At 45.2% G+C, this 26,046-nt stretch overlaps 1 protein-coding gene across 2 annotated transcripts in view; it reads right to left on the reverse strand.

The window, feature by feature from the left end:
• Positions 1 to 1,164: 1,164 nt before the first annotated feature.
• EGFR (epidermal growth factor receptor) overlaps positions 1,165 to 26,046 on the reverse strand; it is a 69,182-nt gene continuing 44,300 nt past the window's right edge. Inside the window, exons 19-27 of one of the 2 annotated variants that reach the window (XM_012733957.1) lie at positions 22,017 to 22,202; positions 12,198 to 12,353; positions 11,294 to 11,369; positions 8,063 to 8,209; positions 6,311 to 6,408; positions 4,513 to 4,680; positions 4,124 to 4,171; positions 3,376 to 3,478; positions 1,165 to 2,553 (exon numbers count right to left, since the gene is read on the reverse strand). In XM_012733957.1, coding sequence (XP_012589411.1) covers positions 2,204 to 2,553; positions 3,376 to 3,478; positions 4,124 to 4,171; positions 4,513 to 4,680; positions 6,311 to 6,408; positions 8,063 to 8,209; positions 11,294 to 11,369; positions 12,198 to 12,353; positions 22,017 to 22,202 — 1,332 coding nt within the window. In that variant the 3' untranslated portion in view covers positions 1,165 to 2,203. Of the gene's footprint in view, positions 2,554 to 3,375; positions 3,482 to 4,123; positions 4,172 to 4,512; positions 4,681 to 6,310; positions 6,409 to 8,062; positions 8,210 to 11,293; positions 11,370 to 12,197; positions 12,354 to 22,016; positions 22,203 to 26,046 lie in introns of both variants that reach the window. The other variant, XM_004694512.2, reaches the window with a different exon arrangement.

The following is a 26,046-nucleotide window of genomic DNA, read 5'->3' on the forward strand; positions in this document are numbered from 1 at the left end:
CAGTGGCGTCCTGTGCCTCTTGACTGACCCTTGTTTCTTGACAAATAAATCAGAGTCCACTGAACTGCTGTTTCCGAGAGCAGAGTGAGCTTCTGATACAAGATTTCTCGTTTTGAGGTGAATAAGAAAAGCAGCTTACTGACAATGGTATACATTTTAGATTCCTAGAAAGCTGTTTAATCATACTCATTTAAGTCCCCACTGGGGACACATATAAGAAATGTGAGGATCGCTGTAGCTTAATTCCCAGGCTCCTGAAGATGACAACATGGCCTGTAAACCTACTTTATTAGTGGTCCCTGTAGAAGACCCTTTCTTGGTCAGGGTTCCTTGTGGCTACACCCTGTTCACCCCCTGACTGAATACACCTCGTGCTCTGTGCTGCCTGGTTTCTGTGGGTGTGTCTTACCTGGCATCTGTCATGCTGTTTTAATGTCAGTATTTCAGTTCATTTTTTGCCAAATTGTGAATTTCTTGGAAACAGAAAATGTGTTTTATTTAGTTTTGTATCTTTAGTAGCAATGCCCAGACTGGTACAGGTATGCAAGAGTATTGGAGAACAGAATGAAATTGAATATGGTTTATATTTCCATGGAGACAAAATAAAACATTTTGGTAACAAAACAGTGTGGCCCTGATCCATATGAGAGTCAACAAATAACTTAAAAGCCAAAAGAAAATTTTTATGTGTCTGTAGGCTGAAATATTTTCTGAAACACGTCTTCACTGGTAAACTGAAATGATGGATGCTGACCAAGAGCACTGAAAACGCCAGAGATTGCCGCTGACTAATCAGGGGCACTCAGATGAGAGGATAAAGGTGGAGTCCTAACTAGCTGGAACCCTAATTACAGGGAAATTACTTTAAGAGGAAATTTTTTTTTTCCTTCTAAAGTACCTGTAGGTTTTGTGAATGCATTATCTTCAACTTCAAACTTGACACTACATAATGCTATCTTTATTTCCTAGGAGGAAAGCTCTAAATTCTTGCATAGTTGCCTCAGAACCTGGATGCTTCTATTCACAAAGCACAGGGAGGGGCTTTGGGGCAGCTTGCCAGGGACCAACCTAGTACCTTTTGAGTAAAAACATTTAAAGTGAAGTAAAAAGAAAAGTGTATTCTAAACTAATTTTTTTTTTTTTTTGGGGAGAGGCTAAAAAAGTTCTAAAGTTTTTTGTTTTTGTTTTTTTTTTGTTTTTTTTTTTCCTCCAGAATCTTCCACTTTATCTCCTGGCCCAAAGGACTTCATGTATTTATCTGAAACTCAAATCTTGGGACATGTTCTCATGTGAGCTTTTGCATTGTCTTCCATCATAATTAAAGGTTATTGGTCCAAATGCTGAAGAATTAAATATGAGCTGGCCTTGCTCATATTATTCAATGTACCGTCTCCTCTTGCCGATAGGGAAAGTATATAAAGTTTCAAAACAATGGAATGGAAAATAAACAAGTAAGTCTAATACTTACAATTAGAAAACACTAGTTCAATGAAAGGAAAGCAAATACCATGGAGACATTTGTATAAAAGTCTGAGGATGAACTCTATCCCCTCCTTTTCTTTTCACCCAGGAATGGTCGAAGTGGCTTATCCTTTGTACTTCCAAGGTTGGGTCCAGTACTGATCAGGCCTATTTGCAATGTGGAGGGCTTCCTGTTTAATTGTCTCACAATGGAAGAGTCAGCACAGAGCCAGTGAAGTCAAGTGTTAGCTGGAAGACTTTGGCTCTTGCTTCTAGGTCACAGTTGGGTCTGGACCAACTTGTGCATCAAGTGCTCTGAGTGGGCTTCTTCCTTGTTAGAAAAGCCCCTTAAAAACAAAGTCAATGACTACAGTTAAACATCCCACAGGTCCCCAAGCAAGAAAACTCCTTATATATAGTTGTGTGCTTTTTTTTTTTTTCCAAATATACCTCAATTAATGGTGAATTTTGTCCAAATGGACAACATTCTTGCTGGATGCCTTTTTATGGAAGCTTTACAGTTTGAAGACATAGGACTGTCACAGGGATATACCTGCAATTCCCTGTGCTGCATCCGAGTGGAGGGCTTCCTGGTGGAAAGATTGGCAGGTCACAGCAAATATGGGAAAGCCAGTTCATGGTCCAAGAGTGAACATGGACTTGATCAGGACTTGGTGATTAGGAGTAGCTGCCATGGTTGGGTCCATGGGGGGTCCACCATCTGGAATTTGTATGGCCACGGTCATGCTCCAATAAATTCACTGCTGGATGGTGCTACCCGAAGGTATTCTGCATTTTCAGCTGAAGAACCCTTGAAGATGCCATTGGACTTGGTTTCCTTGGGAAAGAAGTCCTGCTGGTAGTCGGGGTTGTCCAGACTGATCTGGTGGCTGCCTGTCTGGGCCCAGAGGGTGGAGCCGTTGACATGGGAAGGGCAGGTGGTGTTGAGATACTCAGGGTTGTCCACCGCATTACTGTGGGGATTTTGGTAGTGAGGGTCTCTTCCAGGGGCTGGATGGAGGGGCTGATTGTGATAGACAGGGTTCTGGACAGAGCCTGCAGGCCTTTTGGGAACACACTGGTTTACGTATTCTGAAAATGAAAAGAAACCAGAGGTAAAGTCATCAGCAAAGCATGGTCTTAAGCAGAAGATTGTGGCCTCTCCCATCCTTGGATATTCTGTAATGAGGGACTACCACAGGTAGGAAGCCTGGGGGCGACAGTGTCTTTTGTTGCTGTAGAATAAACATTGCTTTTTACTCTACTTCTCAAATAATGGACACATTTATCTTTTGCCAAGCAAAAGTTCTTTAAGGATAGCCTGTCTGTGTGTGTGTGTGTGTGCATGTGCATACATGCAGACTGGGAGTACCTAGGGATAGTTTCTATTAGGAAAACGTGTGTTTCACATGGCAAGAAGGTAGCCCAGGGATACAACAGGGACGGAGACTGGCAAACATGGGACAGAGACTGGCAAACAGGGATGGAGACTGACAAACACCTTCACACATTCTCACACGAGTGCTCACACAGAATTGACATGTACATCAGTCCACACATGCTCACATATTCACACTCGCTCCGACACTGATACCTACACTCACTCTCCCACAGAGCACACACACATACTCACAGGCACACCACACATACTTTTAGCCTCGGGCCCACACATCACACTCACACCCATGTCCCCCCACATATCATTGCTTCAAATTCTAGAAAAGCTGCAGATTCACCCTAAAAACAAACCTCTAGCAGACAACCCAGATGCCCTTGCATTGCGTGCTGCCCAGTGCTTGGGTCTGTCTGCCTCCAACCCCCTTCTCTGTGCCCATCTCCACCTCTGGTCAGATGGGTGGGTGTGGGGCCAGCTCCAGGGACAGGTCAAGGACTGACAGCCTTGGAGCCACTCACCAGGCACAGGGAGGAAAGAGTCATCCAGGCTGTCCTCAGGTAGGGTGCCGGTGGGGTCCGAGCTGTAGCGCTGCAGGAAGCTGTCTTCTTTGAGGGGGCAGCTCTGCTGCGGAAGGTTAGAGGTATCAGTGTAACACCACCCAAGCCTGTTCAATGCATCTGCACTGGAAGGGCTGAGGACGGATCTAATTCTTATGAGCCCAGCAGATGGCCCTGGTCTGTGCAGTCCATTGTGACGACCAACGACTACGACCTCTACAGGCTTTCTGTGATGACCAATGACCACGGCCTCTACTCCTCCATGTGGCAGCCACAGCCACATGTGACTAAACATTTCATACGTGGGAGACACCTAGTTTTAGGTTTACTTAATTTTCCCTATAAAAATTTAAATTTCAGTAGCCACATGTGGCTGGTGGATGATTCCTTGTGGGTCAGTGTGGGTGCAGACAAGGTCCCATAAGGTATGCATCAGTATTCTCAGAAAGGCTGACTAAGGCACAGAGGGTTGGGGTCCAGAGACCCCGCATTAGCAGGTCTGGGCAAGGTCTCGGAATCTGCATTTCTAGAAAGCTCCTTGGTGCGGTGGCAGGTCCAAGAACCATGCTTTGAATAAGGGGATAAGTGATGGTGAACTGCTGCCTCAGGACAGGGGAAGAGAGCCACGGTTTCCAGGAGGAAAACCAAGAGCCTCCAGGCCAGTGTCTACTAGAGCCCCAATAATGGCTCAGTGGGTCTTCATACATACCCCGTTTCTATCGATGCACGCCACAGTGGAGTTGTTGCTGGTGGCACTCTGGAAAAGAAACAGAGCCCATGAGGCATGCTTGCAGGAGTGGGATCAAGAAGCAGATGGTTTTAAACTTACTTGGTTTTGTGTTGGCTCATTAGCATTGGAAAAACTAGCTTTCGTTCTGATTTAATTTTGTTCTCTATTGGACCTAAAAATGATGACCGTCAAGTTGCGTAGGCAGTAAAATAACGACTACAATTACCTGATTCAATTTGATTTGGGTTTTACCTCATGGTGACAATCCACTTTGTCACATGTAACTCCCTAGGTGGGGATCACTTTCTCTACAACTCAGTTGGTTCAAACCAGTAGACCCAATTTGAAAACGAGTGGAAGTTTCCTACCAGAGAACTGAGGAGGGGCGTCCGAGATGTGGATGGGCTATGGAAGAAGCCCTGCTGAGGGATGAGGTACTCGTCAGCATCCACCACATCTTCCATGTCCTCCTCATCCATCAGAGCGCGGTAGAAGTTGGAGTCAGTGGGACTTGGCAAGTGCATTCTCTCATCCCCCTGGGGTGAGATTTGAGACTATTAGAAAGGTCGAGAGAGATACTATTCTATTTCTTGGCTACAGACACAGAGATCTGTTGTTAGCAGGTGCCTAAAGGTTTGTCAGTTAAATAAAAATCCCCCTGGTTCCAGAAATTACAGCTGTTCCTCACACTCACTCACCTCCTTGCCTGAAATGAAAACTTTGAAAATTCCTTGATATGGACCCTCCCTGGTGTCACAGTGGGTTAAAGCACAGCACTGTAAGCAAGCTGCAGCCGCTTCAGTGTGAGCTGGATCTCTGGCCGCAGAGGTGATCCACATGGCACAGCAGACCTCTCCTGACCTGCTTGCTGCTCCCCTCAGTAGTGTACTTCGTCAATCTGCCTGTTCTGCTCCCCACTCTGTCTCTGGTGAATCCTCTCACCCCCTGCACCTCTGGCCTGTAACCCAGTTCTGTATGCATAAGTAAATCTTAAAAATATATAAAGAAAATTCTTTGATATATAAAAGTTCCTAAAGTGAGACAAACTGCTTAGGAAGGAAAAGAAAGAGCAGCATCAGCCTTTATTGAGGGTGTACCTGCTGCTAGGTGCTGTAAATTTGTGACTTATCAGAAATGTGTATTTGGTCTTTGTCCCCGTTGCTGGCATGGAGTTCCTAAAACCCTTGGAAGATCCTAAGTTATGAAAGGTGACTTTTCGGAAGAACCTAAGGATGGGGGCTGGTTGCCAGTGGAAAGCCCTGTGTTTAGGGAGTTGGCAATTTTTGCCTCACTGTAGCCTCCAGGGAAGAGACTGGTCTGGGGGTTCGATCAGTCATCAAAGGTCAGTAATTTAATCAGCCCTGCCTATGTAATGAGACCTCCCTAAGCTCCTGAGGATGGGGTTTGGAGAACTTGTGGATTGGTACGTGACAGGAGAATCTGTGAGGTTGGTGCCCCCTGAGAGGGTGGAAGCTGTGTCCCTTCCCAGTATGTTGCCCTCCTGGCTGGTCTTGAGTTATATCTTTTTATTAAGAAAAACATTAGTCTAGTCAGGAACCAGGTTTCCTGAGTTCTGTGAGCCACACTAACAAATTAGTTAAATTCAAGCAGGGGTTCATGGAAACTTCTGATTTACAGTCAGTCGGAAGCAAAGCTCTAGTGATTGGTGACTGGACTAGTGGCCTTGTGATTGGGGTGGGTGAGGTGGCAATTGTAGGACTGAACCCTCACTCTGGGGATATAATAATATCCCTGAGTAGAAGTGTCAGAATTGTGTTGAATCCTAGGACACTGAGCTGGTACTGGAGAAAAGCCTATAGGCAGAGAACCACACACACACACACACACACACATAATACATACCCACACACATAAAGGAATTGCTGAGCAGAACTTTTAGGTGTTATGCAATATATTTTGCATATATTATTTCACTGAATCTTTAAACTGCCCGTGGCCTGGTTTTGCTAACTTAACATTAGAAGGGGAGAAGCACATATCTGAGGTCAGGTTTGCCTGAACATACAAGACTCCGCTTCTCCACTGGACTGAGCTGACGCTTTGGTTTGCCACAGTAGAAGCTAGCCCAGGGATGCTGTGCGAGGCCACATGATTCGGATGCTTGTTAGAAAGACTTTTCCAACAGAATGAGAGTGCAGGTTGTACCTGGATGACAAGGTAGCGCTGGGGGTCTCGGGCCATCTTGGTGAATTCAATGATCAGCTCACGAAATTTAGGGCGACTGTCTGCATCTATCATCCAACCTGGGAAGGAATGAAGAAATAGATGCAAACAGCACCATTAGCGCTCTTAAAGAAACAAGAAAGAGGCACTGCTTAAAACTAATTACAGTAAAATACTTTTAGACTAGAAAGGATGAAGACACTTATTCTTTGTGACAGAGTCCTGGCTGGATTACTGTTTAAAGATCATGAAAACACAATACAGCGAATCAGAATGACAATATTATCCTGTAACTTTCTATACCTAGTCTTCTAGGGTCAGTATTCAGGTGTGACTACCTTTGCGATACAGCAGCTCAATTAGGACTCTGATGATCCAGTCCTGTGACTAGGCTCACAGTTCTTACTTGACATCCACCCTCGGGATACTCACCAAGCAGAATTAAATGCTGGAAATTAGATGTCATTTAGATAAATCCAAAGACCCTGAGAACCTTGGTGTTTGGGAATTTTTCTCAATCATTCTGCTCATTTCATTGTATTTGTGCTCAATGATCATGCATTGTGTAAGAAGGGCTATTTCAGGCCCTCCCTGGTGGCACAGTAGGTTAAAGCACAGCACTAAGAAGCTAAAGCCACTTTCGCATGAGTGGGATTCCCGCCTGCCCTGGAGGAGATCCACATGGCGAGACAGACCTCTCCTGACCCACCTGCTGCTCCCCTCAGCAGTATACTTCGTCGATCTGCCTGTTCTGCTCCCTACTCTGTCTCTGGTGAATCCTCTCACCCTCCACATCTCTGACCTATACCCCAGTTCCACATGAATAAATAAATAAATCTTTAAAAAAAAAAAAGAAGGGCCGTTTCAGTGCCTTCCATTGGAGGACACTTCTGTTAACCATGCTAGTGCATTGGTTACAAAAGGACCTAAGCCTGGCTTAAACAGGAGAACAGTTATCAGCTGGAAATCCTCAGGCTTTTGAGGTTTCACATTTATTTTCAAGCAGCAGGATGTCAAGCTATTTTAAATCAGATTGCTATGTAACCTTAGACAAGTCATGTAACCTCTCTGGATTCCAGTTCCTCAGAGCAGAGCTAGGAAATCAAAATAGATGAACTTTGTGGTCAAAGGTCAGAAAGGCACTAACATTTACATTAATTTGGCTCTACCAGATTCCCTTGTGTAAACGCTCACCACACAAGTGACCTGGGGATTCTGTTGGAATAATGTGTTAATCAAGTTACACATTCTTATTTGGATTAAGATGTTTACTTGCTAACTGCAAAGGACTTCACATAAATCCACTATTTGAAAGGTTTAAATCTGAGCAGAAATGTTGATTCTATTTTCCTTTTTGTTTATTCATTGTTAGGCATTTAGAAACATTCAGTATCTGGTAACAGACTTCCCAGTGTGGGCAGCTTTTTCAGTGAGCAACTAGAGAACAGAATATTTTGGTGTGATGGCTTATGGAGGCTTTGATTTTATTTATTTGCTTGCAAACATGGGCAAATGTCAGTGAGTCAAGTGAATGCTTCCAGAAGAATGTGTGAGGGTTTTTTTTTTTTTAATGGATGTTTCTGGACTCAAGTGTCTGTCTTAAAGAATGTGACAGCAATTTTTCAGACAGCCCAAGGTCTGGACTATCTGGTGAGGGCAGTTCATGGCTCTCCAGGAGCCAGGAATTCCTATGCTGAGGTCAGCCACGGGCTAGACTGCCCTAGGACCACTCACATTTGACCATGATCATGTAGACATCAATGGTGCAGATGGGCGGCTGTGGGAGGCGCTCCCCCTTCTCCAGGATGGTGGAGATCTCACTCGCCGGAATTCCGTCATAAGGTTTAGACCCAAAGGTCATTAGCTCCCAAACAGTGACTCCTAGAAGATGAAGCAGTCAGTCATTAGTCATCAGTGACCAGGTGCCTTGTCTTTAGTCATCAACATTCCTACTGTTTCTGCTATAGAGAAGCCCATGTTTCTGTGGCCTTGGGAAATTCGCTTCCACTGTTTACCTCTCTGCAGTGAGACAATGACAGTATCTGCCTCTTGTGATGGTCTTCAGGGTCAAATAAGGTTACACAACTGAAATGTTAGTTTACTGCCTGACAAACACTAAGTAGCTAAGACATGGTAATACTTAGTAATGACAGCAGACAATGCAACCACCTTAATAACTTCTTATGCTACGGCGAAGAGCGACACACTCAAACTTCTGCTCTAAGTGACTTCTATATAAGTGGAAAGACAAGGATTCCAAACAAAGCTATAAATGTGAGTCTTCAAATAACTAAAAACAAACAAACAAACAAACAAACAAAAATAAACCAAGAAACAAAAAAATCTTTTCCTTTGGATAGATATCAAAATCCAATAATTTTAATTTCACAATCAATTACCATGTTTTTTTAAAAAATAAAACTCTATGTATGGGTTCTCCCTGATGGTGTAGTGGATTAAGGCGCAGCACTATGAACCTCTCCAAAGTCAATGCAGCACGAGTTCAATCCCCGGCACCTTTCCTGGCCTACCCACTGTTCCCCTCAGCAGGGTGTTTCGGTCGATCTGCCTGTTGTGCTCTTCACTCTGCCTCTGCTGAATCCTCTTACCTCCCCACTTACAGTACCTCAGTTCTGTAAGCATAAATAAATAAATTATTAAAAAAAAACTGTAGTCATTTTAGAATTGGTGTTCTTTCAGATAATCTCTAATTCTGATGGCCCTTGTCTCTTCATGTCTCTCTTGGTGGAATTCTCTCTCTAGAAACACACACTGCTGTATAGAGCTTGTTCCCACTGGGAAAAGGAAGGTACTTTGGTCCCACTAGAGGTGACTAGGTGGGGCTGACTGTGGCCCCAGGGGTCTGACACTGGCAGTAGACTTCCAGATGTCTATTACCACAGACCTGCTAGAGTTCTGCAGATGCTATTCCAGAACACAATGACCTGAATTAACATATAGGCTGGAAGGAGAAGGAGAACAATAGCACTGGGGCAAGAAAATAGACTCTTCTATCCTGCCCACCACGAAGTCAACATGAGCTTAAAAGAAAATCTCATTTCAAGATCCACAAAGTCAGGTAATTAGGTTTGATATTGTGTTTCAACATGCCAGTGACTTCCCATGGGAAAGCAAGCTTTTCAGGGTTTGGGACAAATAGTGAAAGAGTGTGTGTGCCTGGTGTGGGTTATGGATGACACTGGAAGGTGAGGTGAATCCTCTCTCTTCACTCCAATATGGACCACACAGTTGTCTAACTTATTAAAATATTTTCCCTTGACTGGAATAGAGAATGGGATAAAGGATATGTTTATTAAACTAAAATTCCAGGTTCATGATCCAACAAGTCCAGATCATAATCACTGACAATAGTTTGCACTGAAATGGAAACGTGAAAGGCACCACCACTGTGATGCTGCTTTCTATTAACAGTTATAATCAGTCAGAGCAGTTAAGTCATTGACCTGAAGGGAATTTTCATTTAGTCAACAAACGTGGACCAGGTGTGGGCTTCTACTTGTCAACCACGATTGGAATTTGGGGAGAGAAAGGGGCAGCTCCCACCCACCAGCTCATCAGTCATGGTCAGACGATCTGAAATATACTTGGGAAACCAGAGATGTTAAGCAGAGAAGTGAAAGTCAGATACAATTTAAAGATGTATTTTGACTGTTGTCTGGAGAATAGATGAGAGTGTGCCAAACAGGTGGAGGAGAAGACCTGGTGGGTCACTGAGAGAGGGGCTGGCCAGAGTGGTGACAGGGAGAAGACTCTGGGAAGAACCCAGGAGTGAGTAGAGAAGACACATCTTAAAATAACAAGGCCTGGGAACAGTTTTATTTCATTATCTAGTTCATTGGTTGCATGCAGGTTAGCTCACAGGTCTATAGAAAATAGACCGTTTTATCCACAAGTATGTCTGTCTTTGTTAAGTCAACTTTTTAACAGAGGAGACAAAGATCCAGGAAATAAAAAATATATTTGGAATATTGGGGGGGGTTATAATTGTAAGGGGGAAATACTAAATGGGTAATTGGAATGAATATTTCTATACTAATGACTAAATTTTTTTCAATATTGCTTGTCTCAAATATACATTTCTAGGAAGGTGAGTGACTGCTCCTCTTCACAGTTCTTCCTTGCTTTAAGGAGCTGAGGAGAGGGAGAGGCTTATGACTCACATATTAACACAGAGGGCAAAGTGTCTACAGTCTCTCAGAAGACTGCTAGGTGACATGTGCACTGAGTGTGAAGGCAGCTGAAGTTAACAGTGGCCATTGAAAATCAATCAGTAACTCTTAAAAGGCAAGAATATTTTCTTTAAAGACAAGACTCTTGTACAATAGCAGTGAGGTGGGAGCACAGGCAGCACCTCTGGAGAGATCCCACCTGTGCAGTGGACAGCTGGACCTGGGAACAGAGATACAGACCTGAGAGTGAGAGGCTCTTAGAGTCAGAAGCAAACCCCACCTCACTTTTCTTGCTTTTCCCAGACACATCCTCATTGCCTTTTTGACAAGCATTCCCTCTGACACACAAAAAATCCAGCTCATTACAGGAAACAATAGTCTGGGTGAATCACCACAAGACTTCCTTTCTCTACCAGGAACTTTTTCCTTGAACCCTATGGTCTTTTCTCTTCTGTTCACTATGGATTCATGACAAGAAGTCAGGTTTAGCCTGACATTGCAGATGAGGACATTTCCTGAGTTAAGTCTCACTTCCCCCATGCCCCTCTCTTTGGACAAGTTCACTGAGACCCCAGTGACACTTAGTGTGGAATTTAGACTCAACTTCCTTGGCCATGTTTCCTTAGTGTAACAGACACACAACAACTATTACACTGTTATTAGTCACTGTCTTGGGAGAAAACTCTTGAATGACAGAGCATATAATGTAAATCAGTGAGCAAGCCAAACCAGCTGAGCCTCAGTACACATTCATTAGCATCAAATTTCCACTCACCATAGCTCCACACATCACTTTGGTGGGTATAAATTCGGTGTAAAATTGATTCCAAAGCCATCCACTTGATAGGCACCTTGGAATGATGAGAGATAAAACAATATGACAATTACTAGCTTTCCTCTGTTGAAAAGAATTAAATCACTCTGGACAAATTACAAGTGATCAATAAGGAAAAGCCAGGTCTCCTACTGACCACACAGTTTAGCACTCCATCTCAGCTGCACGGTACGCTTTAAGTCTGGCAGACAACGGGGTTGTTTTATCTGGCCCTTGAGTTGGTCAGGTGGACACCACAGCTAAGGCCCTTTGGCCCCTGGGCAAACTGTTGAGCTGGTCTTGGTCAAACCCTGTGTGTATTTGCCCTGTATCTTGCAGGCCAACATGAGGCCGAAGGGTAGAACTAATCTGGACCATTCTGGAGGCCCTGGCACGAGAGAAATCCTGCAGGACTCCCAAACCCAGCTGAGGAGGAAGTTGGCTCCACCTCAACCTGGCTGAATCTCAGGAGGGCATGAGTCACTGGGATCCTGGAAACCTGCAGAACAACATAGGGAGCTCCCTGTATTTGGGGGCCTTCTTCAGGGTGTGTGCCACCAAATTAGCAGTGGTGTTACCTAGCTGTTTCTCTAAATGTGATAATATAGTGAGGGGAAGTAGCTGAACTTCAGGTAAAATTCCTGGGCCTGGAGCTGAATGCCTGTTCTCTGTGGCCTCTGGGAGGATCAGTACTCACTGCCAACAACTCCCACCCTATAGCACCTCTGCTCCCAATGCTAGCAGAAGATTCTCTAGGCAAGGGATGAGCGAGCTGCTGGACTTCATCCGGACATCCAAAAATGTCTCCATACCACGTAGTTCCCGACCAAAGAAACGTTCACTGGTCTACAAGTGGGCTCCTTACTTTGCCTCCTTCTGCATGGTACTCCTTCTCATCAGCACCCAGCAGTTTGGCCAGCCCGAAGTCTGTGATCTTGACATGCTGCGGGGTCTTCACCAGGACGTTTCTGGCTGCCAGGTCACGGTGCACCAAGCGCCGGTCTTCCAGGTAGTTCATGCCCTGAAAACAGGGACAAGCAGTGAGGGCATGGGGCTAAGCATGGAGCTGAGCAGTGAGGGCATGGAGCCCCCTGAGTGCCCCGCATTGCTTTTCGATGGAAACCACATGGTTACTGAGCAGCTTTCCTAAGAAGCCACTCCCAAACCCCTGCCTGACTGCTTCTACATCCGGTTGTGTCAGAATCACTGCTGAGAGATAAAACTCCCTCCCCCCTTGTATTATCTGGGAGGCTCCTGCATGAATAAGATGCCATTTTATTTAAACAGCCTAAGATTCCTCTTGTGCCAGGAAATATGGCTAATAGGACTCATGTCTCCTCAAGGGTGAACCAACAGGTTCTAGGTAGCACTTAAAAATTGAAAATTATTATTTAGGGATGGTGTGTGGAGACGGGGAGAGAGTAACAGCAGAAGCTGAGCCAATGCTGCCCAGCGGAGACCTCTTGGTCCTCCTGCACACAGCTGAAGGCACTCTGTGGAAGCTGGAGCCTAGCTCAGGGTGGACGACTATGGGTGCCTTGATGGTGGCTGAAGACGTGTAATCCTCTACCTCTGACTCATACATGGTGTTATAACCCAATGTTACCGCAATAAAATCCTAATAAAGTCATATACGCTCAACTCCTAGCGTTTCCATGTCAGGAGAAGCCTATCTATATAACTAACTCCCTCGAGGACACACCAACTTGTACCTTCTAAGTGCTAGAAACTATCAAATAGATGAAAGGCAAGAAATTATAACTAGCTACTGAGTTAGCTGACTTTTTCTTTTTCACTCAGCTACTCAGTTTCGGGCCCAGATGGTCCAAGTGGCAGAGGGCAGTGACAAAACCCTGGGTAGAGCCTGGCTGGAAATGGCTCAGGTACTGCCCTCCTGCCCACCATGCCACCAGGCTCCTTCCCTGTCTGGCCCCACCTGCCCTGGCTGACACCATGCGAGGGCGGGAAGGCAGGCTGCCCTCGCCAGGTGTGGGGACGATGCTTCTCTGTGCTGTGCAGCCAACTCCCATGTTTTCCTGTTTTATGGGATTTGCTACAGTAGAGAAGACTTTTATCCACTGTATCTTCTCTTGTTGTTTTTCAATGGAAATCACATGGTTACTGAGCAGCTTTCCTAAGAAGCCACTCCCAAACCCTGCCTGACTGCTTCTACATCCGGTTGTGTCAGAATCACTGCTGAGAGATAAAACTCCCTCCCCCCTTGTATTATCTGGGAGGCTCCTGCATGAATAAGATGCCATTTTATTTAAACAGCCTAAGATTCCTCTTGTGCCAGGAAATATGGCTAATAGGACTCATGTCTCCTCAAGAGTGAACCAACAGGTTCTAGAATAGCACTTAAAAATAGAGAATTATTATTTAGGGATGGTGTGTGGAGAGGGGGAGAGAGTAACAGCAGAAGCTGAGCCAATGCTGCCCAGCTGAGCCAATGCTGCCCTCTTGGTCCTCCGTGGCCTCTCTCCCCTCTCAAAGCTGGCTCCTTTCAGCAGTTTCACTCTCCCCTTTGACTCCCCTTTGAGACCCTGACTGTTTCTGTGCTCAGTCCCCTTGATCTTATAAAAGAGTAAGTTCTCTATTAAATAAATAAATGACCCTTTCAAATGGGTTAGTTATGCTGGGCCTCCCGCTGGGTGAGACCCAACAGCTGCACTGGAGGCTCCACGCGCTCCCTTGTGCTCTGTCTCTCTGTCTCACTCTGTGTTCCTCTCTCCTAGTTTCCATTCTTATTTCCTCTCTTCCCTTCCAACTATCTTTCTTTTGTTCGTTGCTATAGCACTCTGCTCTTGAAGACTTCCTCTGTGGACAGTATCATGTGGGAATTGTGTGGACCAGGTAATGCTGCACTCAGTGGAACATGTGTGATCCACACACAAGTATGTGTTGCACATGTATGCACTGTGCAGGGCTGCACACACGTGGAGTAATAAAGTCCTTACATGAGGACCAATCAACTTCTCCCATCCCTCTCCCTTTATTTAAAATCTGTAGGTCTTGTGGGTAGATGAAACCCATAAGGAGAACTTCAGAGGGTTATTTCCAGCTTCATTAAACTACTGTAACTTTCATTCTGCTTCTTCAAATTCCTAAGAGAATCTTGTATACTGGGCACATTTTATTGATGTTTTTTGAGGAGTAAATTGATGAATGATAATATTTTGCTAAGGTTTACTGAGCAATAACTGATGAGTGACAATAGCTGACTGCCATAGGCACCAATGAGGTGCCACACAGTCCAGAAATCATCTATGTGGAAGCCTCTTGGGGCTTGTCGTCCTCGTACCCATATGCCCAAAGGGTCCACAGGGTGGGGACAGTGATCCATAGAACAAATCTTCCGAGTCCCCAAGGTTATGCCCTTAATTCCCTGCTGGGGCCTCCAACTAAAATTTGCTTGCAGCTCCTAAAATTTGTTGTTATGCCAACCCTTCCCAATTTGTCTCCCCAAATAACACCCACCCCTTGGCCCGAAGCCACTGAATATGCCAATGTTGCTGGGCAAATCTAATAAATTGACTTAGTTCCACCCCATCCCTCACCCCTCAGGGCTTTAAAGAGAGAGAAACTTTAATAAATTGTGATCTTTTCTCAGAACATCAGTCATCAGAGGAGACTTGGGAAAGAGTGACTTACATATCCCGGAGAGCACAGCAATCAGTCGGTGAGGTTTAAATCAGAGATAATTTTGGAACAGTGAGATTAGATGCATTTGAACTTGGATGAAACCCTATTCATTGTCTCTATCTCACACTATGGAAATCCTTTGAAAGGCCACCTCAGTGCCCCATGGAGTTATATTTTAACCAGTGACCAAAGATAAAGTTGTGATAGCGCCTCTGAACTCCATCTAAACAGACACACAGGAAGCTATGTCAGCATATCCCGTACAGCTGCCCGGGGAAACACATTTCCTGATCCTTCTGAGAGCCTCGCTCTAACTTAATTCAATATGTTTGTTTTTGTTAATTACTACAGGACAGTTAGGATGAATTTTGAAATGCCAATGTTAAAATGGAATTTAAAGAGCCAAATTCAATGTGCAAAAGCTGAGCATGGGTGTGTGCTTCACGAATGTTAAAGATGTTTCTGGCACCAGTTTGGAAGAAGGAAGGGCTGGGTGACTGGGTTTCATCTAAAGACCATTTTCCCAGGGCCGTGGTATCCTACAAATCTTGGAAGGAGAGCAGAGCGAGAGGCTGGAAAAGGATCCGCTTTATTCTGTTACATGAGCCACCACATGGAGAAGTCAGGAGAGCACTGCCGCAGTGGCATGAAATGCAGAGAGTAGGAGTGGAAAGGCTTCAGGAAGTTCTGGATATAAAATCAATAGCACCCACCCCTGAGCCCTGCCCTCAACTCAGGCAGAGCTTCCCATTCCCATTGAGACCAGTGCCAGAAGGGAGGAAAGCGAGCCCATGGCCTTTTGTTCCAGCTGAGCTGTGCCATCACATTCTGCAGAACGGCATGAACGTGGGAGCAAAGTTGTCTGGGATCCAATCCTGAAGATCTTGCTTACTGACTTGACACCTTGGCACTGAGACACACCATACCTCAGTTTCCCCACATACCAAGTGGGTTACAGAGGATGAAATGAGTTTACCCACAGAGTACTGAGGTTGGAGCTCAGTAAGAGTCCTCCAGGCACTAGTGCTAAGAACTAAATGCCTAGCTGTCCGGGTGCCCGGGACCCCAGCCCCATGATTCAGCAGCCAAAATGGCGCCTGGTCTTTAGCCAGTGAAAAACAAAATACGCCAACACCTGCCTGTATAAGGAAGTTAAATCTTATTGGATATGCTTCCGCGTGATCAATGTATGCTGGTTGTGTGTCCTGCCCACATATGGTTGTTGTACACGTGAGCAGTGCTCTGATTGGCCAATGTACACGTGAGCAGTGCTCTGATTGGCCAATGTACACGTGAGCAGTGCTCTGATTGGCCAATATACACATGAGCAGTGTTCTGATTGGTCAATGAATGCTATTTAAGCAACTGCCATAACAGACTTGGGGGGGGGGAAGGCAGCAGGGAGGAGGAAAGCTAAAGAGAGAGAGGCAGGCGCGCGCGCGAGGAAGAGAGAAGAATAAAGGGCCCAGAAGAAGATATATCGTGGCGTCTTTCTGTTGGCAGAGAGTGCGTCACACCTAGCCAGTGAGCTTCCTAAATGCCAAATCCAACCTCTCTGTTCAATCCCCTTTGCCATGACCTTGAATTAGCTGCCATCATGTCTAGCCTCGACTCTGTTATGTTTTCCTTCAAAGCTCTTGTCATAAATAAATTCCTCAGCAGTATCTTTACTTTCCCGATGCAGGTCTGTCTTGGCTGCGCTCAGACCCTGCAGGTCTCCTCATCCCTGCCTTCCCCTGGCACTACTACTCATCATTACCCTCCTCGCTTATCTCCATGTCACCTTCTCAGTGGTCACTGGGGTCCAGTCCTCTGCACTCAGCTCTGCCCAGGGCATTTCCTACCTTGTTAACTCTTTATTGATTCATTTTCTTTACTCAAGTTTGTCTCACACACCCACATACACATACACTTCACATGCGACCTAACACTAACAGATTAATGCTGAAGAAATAACTAAGTGAAATGTCTAAAGGTTGATGAATATGCTCGACAGGCACAGTAACCAGCAACTCTGGCTTTTAAATGGCATACTGTAAAGTGATCATTTAGCTAATTGACTCACTATAATAGTTCCAGAGTAAATGAAATAAATAGTCCAAATAACAGAAATAAGTGGTCACTACTAGAGTCTGTGTTTTGGCCTGTTGCTACCAGGTAGTCACAGAGTGTGCTTGAAGGGTGTTCTCTGGCCCTCTGTTGTGGAGTGGAAGGTTTCCACACTGGGGTGCACACTAGTCAGTGAGGTCAGGCAGCACTGGACCTTACCTTTATGACATCCTAATCTAGAGTATGGAAAAGCCTTGGGGATTTGAGATAGACCTGGGTGGCGAAAGCCAGAGCCTACCACCCAGGAAGCTGGCATGTGGAACCCATAGAACTAGGTCTCTTGTTTAACATGGCGTCTGTCTCAAGGGGCACAGTCCTCCTTCTAGCACAGTCTCTACACCTCCGCTTATCTCCCACCATGTGAGAATTTGTCAACGTGGGTTTCTTGGTGGCACCAGAACTAATCACAGTGGCTGGAATGTTCTGGCTACATAAGAATTGGAGGATCACCTTCCCTCCCTTCCCTGGGCTCACCATCCCCTCCACCTCCTCCCTTTTCCTTTTAGCAACTCATGAGCTCAGACGGCTCCAAAGACAGACTGTGTGTCCAGTGAAAACCCTCAGAACTTTCCAGAAGAGCTTGCACCAAGCTAATCATTGCATGCATCAGGAAAATGGAGCCTTTGGACTGAAATATTTTTGAGGTTTATCCTTATAAGTTTTATCTCATAAAATGAATTAAGCATAGTTCTTTGCTTACAAAGTTGAGGTTTAGGAATGACACCCATAAACCAGTTTTTTTTCTGAGAGCCTCTCCCTCCCATACTTGTTAATTCTCACCAAGACCGGGGCTCAAGAATCTTAAACCTTATCATTTGTTTGAAAACCCAATTCAGTGAGATCTTATCTGGGTTAAGTCACAAGAAACCTCTTGTTCAAAAAGTCTGGGAAATGTTGGATTAGTCACAGTCTACACTGCTTCATTTACTGCAGGACTTTACTATAATGAGCACCGTGCAACCCCAAAGTATGAGTGCTGTTTGGTAGCAGCATTTTCCAAACTGAATTTATGATAAAATCTTTTGGATCAGAAAATTTTCTGACATTATCATACCATGGAATATAGTTTGGGATTTATCAACTTGTTTTTGTAGCCAGAAAGAGGGACTCTTTCTGAAGGCACTAAATTACTTTTGTTGAGTGAGGCTCTCAGGCCTCAGGAGCCAGGAATTTAGGGAAGGATGATATCTCCAGCTGATAGCAGATCTATCTCTGGAAGTTCATGGTTTATATTTGGAGAACAGAATCTACTTCATTTTATGTTTCAAGAGGGTGTGGCTTCCTCTGCTCTCCCAAGTCCATCCTAATTTTCTTTCTAAGTTACCTCTTTTCTTTTTTGACTAGGTGGTGAAATTTTATTTAAATTTTGTGTGCTTGTGTGTGTGAGTGTAGAGAAACACTTGGGTGTAGACCATAGATTCAGGGGTGAAAAGATTCACCAGAGACAGAGTGGGGAGAAGAACAGGTGGATCGACTGAAATACTGCTGAGGGGAGCTGCGGGTGAGACAGGAGAGGTCTGCTGCACCATGTGGGTCACCTCCCTGCCCGGGGATCGAACACTGGCCAAAAGTGCTGGGATTTAACCCTAGGCTACCAGGAAGGCTCTTGGTGATGTAATTTTATTTGTCTTCTTTGCAGGATAGCTAGGACAAGAAACTTGTGTAACAGTTCTAACATTTAGAAAGCTTCCTAAGATAGTCCATGCTTTTATGAATGTACATAGAACATTTAGAAGTCAATAACTCCCAGAGTTTAGTTTCTAGTCAGCCACTAACTACCAGCTTCTGGTAGTTTCAATTTGAACTTTGAAATAGGAAATTGTTTAATATTGAGATAAACAGTCACTATCCCAAGAGCAAATTTCTTTTTTACAATTGAGGAAAACATTATCTCCTTTTTTCTCCTGGGACAGACACTTTATCAGTACAATTATTCAAATACAGTGGAATAAAGTTTCTCTTGTGAATGAAAAAGCACATCTGTCACATACAAAGCACAGGCTGACACAATATGGCAGACTTCATCAAAGGAGAGCGAAACAGTAAAACAGGCGGCACAGTGGGTTGAACTAACAATTGTCAATGATGTTTTATATATGTCTTGGAAATGCATATATGTCTTGGAAAACTTTCAGGCCTTGGAAACTCAATTCAGCTTGGAGTGGGCCCAGGTAAAGCTGAAATTTCCCCTGCAGTGGGGACCATCATATTACAGCATTTGCACTTTTTTTCTGGTGTGCTTTAGAAGCTAATTTTGGGGGTGGGGTCTAATAAACTTCCATTTATGCAGACCAACATTCAGGCAGACTTAAATGCCTGGTTGCAAAGGAGTGAGGGGAAAAGCTCATCAAAAAAAGAAGACAAAGGAATGGGAGATGTAGACCTGGATTAAGATAATGACCCTGGTAAGGCCATTTATCAGGGTAAATATTACTGATCACTGCGACCTAATTTAGCTAAGGTCTGAGGACAGAAATGGAATCCGAGAACAATAGTGTAGTATCAAATGTTCCTGTGGCTGAATAGGGCACCCTCATCACCCAGGAGGACAGATGCAGAACCCTTTACGAAAAGGGAGGGAAACAGAAAGACTAAGCTTCTGGCTGAGCTGAGGGCACAGGATTTTATAAGTGTCAGGATGAATCTAGAGTCTACCTGAATTGTGTTGGGCATAACTCCCAGAGGTTATGTGGGCCATCACAGGGAGCGTCACTTAGTGGGTCTGAGAAATGACATGAACTATTCAAGAAGGATTACAACTGTGTGGCAGCCCTAGTGAGCTGTGCCTTATGAGTCAGGTGGGAGCTACAACCACAGGAGTGTGGACCTGACAGTCCTGCGGGTGGGATGTAGCCAGTGACTCCCTGTTCTTACAGGGCCCAGCTGCAGGGTGGCTGGGTGGGCACAGACTCTGGTGATATGCAAACAAACCAGATTTCCCAGGGTGTGATAAATGCTAAAAGAGCTGCTTGGGGAGGAAGGGCAATACTTTCAATTTCCTGCCTCAGATAAACAGGGAAGAAAGCTGAGGAGCAACTTCTCAGTTTAGAAGTCAGAGTATGAGGAATAATTTTATATTCAGATACTCTGGGCCAACGAACTCTCCCAGCAACCTCTGCAGAGAGTCCTCCCACATTCCATCTCACCAAGCACCTTATAATGTGACCATATTTGAACATGGGGTTTTCAAATCTAGTTCAAGATTTTGAGATGAAGTCATCCCCTGATTTAGGCATCACTGGTGTCTTTTAAAAGAAAGGACTTTTCTTTAAGAGAAGAAAGTGTCTGAGGATGGAAGCAGAGATTAGTGATTAGCCACAGCCAAGGAACACCTGGAACCACTAGAACTGGGAAAGACAAGGCAGGATTTGCCCCTAGAGCCTTGGCAGGAAGCATGTCTTAACTCCTTGAATTCGGACTTCTGACCCCTGCAACTATGAGAACACACTTCTGTGGCGAGCTGCCAAGTTTTTATAATTTGTCATGGCAGTCATGGGAAACGAATAGTTACACACAGAAATCATAAGATTTTCACAAAACCTCAGCATCGGAGGCACCTGAGACCCCCTGGTCCGGGACCAGTATCTAGTGAGGATGGCATGACTTCACGGGAATGGCAGAAACACCACTAATCACAGTGGTGCAGGAGCAGGGTCCCTCCTTCCAGGAGCTTGGGGAAGTTCCAGTAGCTACCACTGAAAAATCCACACAAGATGGCTGGAGCATACATCCACATGCTGCTGTCTGGATGTCGCCGGAGCTGAGCTTCTGGCGCCAAACCTGTTTCAGATGACAGCCTGCTGCCGCTGGGGTCGCTGCTCTTGGTATGAGCTTGTCTTGTAGTCTCATGGGCAATGACCGGCTGAGCAGTGCCCTGAACATGTTTTTGTCTATCTTTAATCACTTTCTATGTTTGCTGGGAGTTGAGCAAGCACATCTAGAGGCCTCTCCTGAGTCACCCAGCAGGGCTGATGACCTATCGACCAGAAGTGATGCGAGCAGTGAGGTCCTGGACCAGTTCTGGTGAGTGGTCTCTCCCTACTTCCTCTATAGCCCCACGATGCCCCCAAACACAGCTCCACAGGAAGGGATCACAAAGGGTCACTATGCCAGCTTAGAGAGAGGGCCTGCCTACAAACCCTTTAAATGGAGTGAAAGTATATTTGCTCTCAGTAGAAGGTAACAAGTTGGGCTGCATGACTGACACAAGCTGGATCAAGAGGGGCAGTTTGAGATGAGTGTAAAGTACAGTTGATGCTGTCTGAGGAGCTGACCACCTGGATCATTGCTCTGTCCTCGTCCTCAACACACAGGGGGTCACTTGGCCCTGTCTGCACTCCCTGCCTGTGCCTTGTTCTGGACCCAGTGCTTTGACAGGGGCATGAGAGGAATCTGAGCCAAGCAGCAGAAGCCTGTTTACCTCAGTTCTCCAACCTGCAAGCACCTGCCCTTCTCCACAGCACTCACCACCAGCCTCCTGCTTCAGCCTCTGCCATTCTCATCAGGCCTTGACTGTGTGCAAGCCACCTCTCCTCTGCTACAAACAACCATGGTATTCAACAGAAAGAACAACCAAGAAATAAGAACAGTAGTAACTAGAAACCACACTGAAGCCTAATAAATAAAAAATTGCTCAAACCCAGCTGAACGAACAGATTGATAACATACAGGGGCACAAGCACAGATGAGAAAGCAAAGGAGAGCCAATTCAACTGTATGCAAAATAAAACGCAGGCTGTGTGCCTTGTAGAAACACCCTTTGGCAATGCTCAGTCATCCTGCGTGGAGACCTGTTGCTGGCTTCCCACTGGCCTTTCTTTCCTCCCCTGTGCTTTCTTAGAAGAGTTCATGTTATCAGTGTGGCTGCTCCAACCTGGAGCAGCTGCAGGCCCCATGAAGTATGCGCTGCTGGTCAGGCTCCCTCAAGACTTACCTTGGCGATCTGCACGCACCAGTTGAGCAGGTGTTGGGAGCCGATGTTGTCCTTGTGCTCACGGACATAGTCCAAGAGGCAGCCAAAGGGCATGAGCTGAGTGATGAGCTGGACAGTGGAAGTCAAGCAGATGCCCAGCAGGCGGCACACGTGGGGGTTGTCCACACTGGCCATCACATAGGCCTCCTGTTGGAGAAGGGAGCAGAAGTGTCAGAGGCTCCTGGTGGGCAGAGGCAGGCAGACCTGTGCCCAGGTGAGAAGGCAAGAATGGGTCTCAAAATGTGTTCTTGAGAAGAACTGTGTCCTTTGTGAAAGCTATTTATAAAACTTCAGGACTGGAAAGGGCCTTTAAAGCACTTTCTGCTGAGGTCATTGTTAGAAGAGGAAATCATGGTCTGGTGAACAAGTGTGTTCACAAGGCATCTGGAGTGTGACATGCATGATGGACTACTGCATATTAGCTGGAAAGGTGCTTTTTAGAGGGTGGGGTCGACTGGGTAGATGCAGGGACCCAGGCGGCACCTGCCTCTGGGAAATGCTGCATGAAAACGAGGCCAGAAGGCTCTAAGTTTGAACATTTGATGTCTTCAATATGAAGAAGTCCACATGAAATCTAAGATTCTGCTGCTTAAAAATGTCAAACTCCACAATGGAATATTACTCAGTAGTCAAAAAGATAAACACATGTTATTTGCAACAACATGGATGGAGCTGGAAAGTTTATACATAGTGAAATAAACCAGAAAGAAAAAGAAAAATACTGGATGATCTCACTCATAGCAGGAATATAAGGGATCAGGAAAAATAATACATACATATATATGTATATAGTAATTGTAATAAAGTAAAAAAAAACATAAACTAACAGCTTTAAACCAGAGACATTCTATGAGGGAGGAAAGGGAAACAGGACCATAACTAGGGCAGGAAGAGCGCATGGGACTATGGTGATGGCACATGGGTGAAGTGGTGGTGGGAAGTCCACAGAGATTACAACTGAGATGAAAAAATGTATACAAAATGAAAAAAAGATATAAAATGTATATATATAAAATAAAAAATACTAAAATAAATAAAAATTTAACTAAAAAAAATAGTCAGGGTTGGTGAACCAGAGCTCTAGCCTCAGAACTGTAGAGGTGAACAGGGAGGGCAAACTGATGACTACAAAGGGGACTCCCACCTCAGTAGGACATTATTTGTTTCTAAGTGAGCCACAGGGCCTACTGGGAATCAGTGGCCACCTCTGCAAGGCACAACTGGAAAAGCCCTGTCAGTGCTACTATTTCCAGCTTTGAAATGCCAGAGGCACTGAACCTACAGTGATTGGCCCTGAAGCCGCCCAGGGTCTGGTTCTGAAGAAAGGGTCTGTGTTGCTTCCACCTTAGTCTTCAAGCTAGAAAGTCAGGCTGCTCAATATGACCCAGGTTCTTGTCCCAACCCCACAGGTCCTGCCCTGGCCCATGAAGGACTTGGTCTGTGAAGCCCTTTCACCTCCTCTCTCCTCAGAGGGGCTTCTCTGACCTTGAATTTAAGGTAAGCGTTCTTGGCATCTTGCAACTTTTTTTTTTTTTTTTCTGGGACACCGTTTCAGCACAGTCTGGGAACTTGCTGGAGAGGCAAAGTCCTGGGTCCCACCCTGGCTACCGCTTGAGATACAGGAAGGCAGGCCTGGATTCTTCCTCTGGGGGTTTCTGATACTCAGTGAAGCTCAGAGCTGCTGCTCTGGAGTCTAAATGGAACCTGCACTTAAGTATTCTTATGACTTAGAATCATAAGAGCTCCTCACTGAGTCCGAGGAGGGGACTGCATTCCCAGCTGTTGGTGCTCCCAAGGTTCTTTGACATTTATCTTACTGACACATGCTGCTTCTAATCTTGCCTCAGTTTCCTACCTATGTCAGTGTTGCCTCTGCAAGTGTGATCAGTACTTTGGAAGGGGCCTGGATATACCCTTCTTTGGTGATCCCATGGTATCTAACACAGACCTAGGTATATCACTGCCTCACAAATGTCAGGGTTCAGTATATTAAAAGTCAGACATTGAAGGCAAACCAGAGGCCATGCCTCTTCCAGTTGTAAAACAAATCCCACAGCCCTTAATATTTATTTCAGAACCTTTGTTTGGATGCTTTCTTGAGAGGTGAGGCTATCTACTTTAAGTAGAGTCTGTATTTCTTCTATTTTATATTGTGATCATAACACCAAGACATTAAAGAGCAGAGTGGATACTTAATACTTATGGACGTTCAAACAGCCCTTCACCTTTGTGAAGGGCTGTTTATAAAAATGTTAGGGCTGGAAGAGGCTTCAGAGAGCTTTCTTCTGAGGTCATTGTAAGAAGAGGAAATCAAGGCCCAGTGAACATTGCTGATCGGAGGCCACATTTCTTAGGTTTCTAATTCATATCTGGGCTCCTATTCTGTTCTCATGCTCTGGTCTAGGAGCTCCTCCCCCCACCCACGACCCTCCCCCCCCCCAACACCAAACTGCCTTATTGATGCCATGATGCCATGTTGAGTGCTAAGGTTAACTCGCCACCAGATACACACAGCCCAAATAGAAATCTGTTTTTTCATTCTCTTTCCATTGCCTGCCCTAAATTTAAACTGGAAAAATTAATAGGCCATGTGATTGCCAGAAAAGCACAAATCATGCCTCTCCCTGAGTCTGGGAAACCGTACAACCATAACACCAAAAAAATTTCTTTGGCTGCTCATATTTTCACAAGATCTGGTTGAAATTTTGAAACATATTGTATTCATTTTAGAGGGGAGAAAAATCTGCAAACTGGAGCAGTTTGAGCAGCCCATCTGTTGTGGGGCCAGCTAGGAGCTGACCTGGAACCGGGAACTGGGGAGTAGAACACAGGAGTGGGTGTCAGCCACACAGAACCTGGAGCCCTGCCAGGTCCCCGATCTGTTAAAGTGTGATAGAGCGCAGAGGGAGGCCATCACTTCCGCCTTACCCAGGCACAATGGGGACGCTGTAGGTCACGTGGCCCCTCCATGTGTGCAGAAGTTAGTGAGCTTTGTTCTGGGTTGTTTATCTTGGAAAGGCAAAGGCGCACGGTGCCTGCAGCAAGCATGCTTGGCATTCCTCAGCAGTCTCTGGATCAGACATCAGACCCCGCACAGACCCTGCCTAAGACCCCGCGGCTGACGCTTGAGTCACGTGGCAGGAGTATCTCTAAGGCTCTGGCGAAAGTCTATTATTTTGTCCCAATTGCTGATATGATTCTGGCCCCCTTCCTTCATCCTTATCACTCTCATTGGTGAATATTTTGTGTAAAAAACTGGAGAAAAGGATTTTACTCAATTTCAAGCTCCTTCAGCAGAGGCACATGTCTAACCTTAGAGTGAAGACTAAGCACCCCTATATTTTTGAGCCTTTACAAGGTAACTAAGTCACTGACGGCAACTTGAATGGGGTCTCCCTGCGCAGACTCTCAGTGCCTGGTCTCAGCAGGCAACAGAATGTCTAGTTACTGGAATAATGGATGCGTGTGTGTGTGTGTGTGTGTGTGTGTGTGTGTGTGTGTGTGTGAGAGCACACGGTCAGCTCCATGGCTGTCCTACTGAACTCCCGGCTGACACTGGCCCCAGAGCCTCTGACTCCTGCTCTGTCAGGGAGTGGGCTTCTGTCACCTGGAGACCAGTTAGGGAGGACCCAGGGATCAGAACAGCTGCTATCAGGGGAGAAGGCAAAAGATGCTGACAAAGAAGAAAAAAGGAGTGGAGTAAGGAAAGAAAAGAATGACAAAAGGCAAAAAAAGGCAAAAGTAGGGATTTTGAAACTTCTTTACCTTTTCAGTCTTTACCTTCCACCCCTTTCCCACCCACAAGAGCATATTTCAGAAGTTACGGGGGGTCCTTTTTGGTGAAGATAGCTAGCTACTGCCTTCAGAGCAGCTCTTGCTCTGTATTGTAATACACACACAATGTTATTTTGTAAAAGTTATTAGAAAATCTTGAGTTAGTAAAAATGAATTAAAGAAGCAAATAATACAAATAACATTTTTTTTTTTTAAA

The sequence above is a fragment of the Condylura cristata genome, unplaced genomic scaffold (assembly GCF_000260355.1).
Source record: "Condylura cristata isolate star-nosed mole 26May11 unplaced genomic scaffold, ConCri1.0 scaffold00044, whole genome shotgun sequence".
NCBI classification, from domain to species: domain Eukaryota; kingdom Metazoa; phylum Chordata; class Mammalia; order Eulipotyphla; family Talpidae; genus Condylura; species Condylura cristata.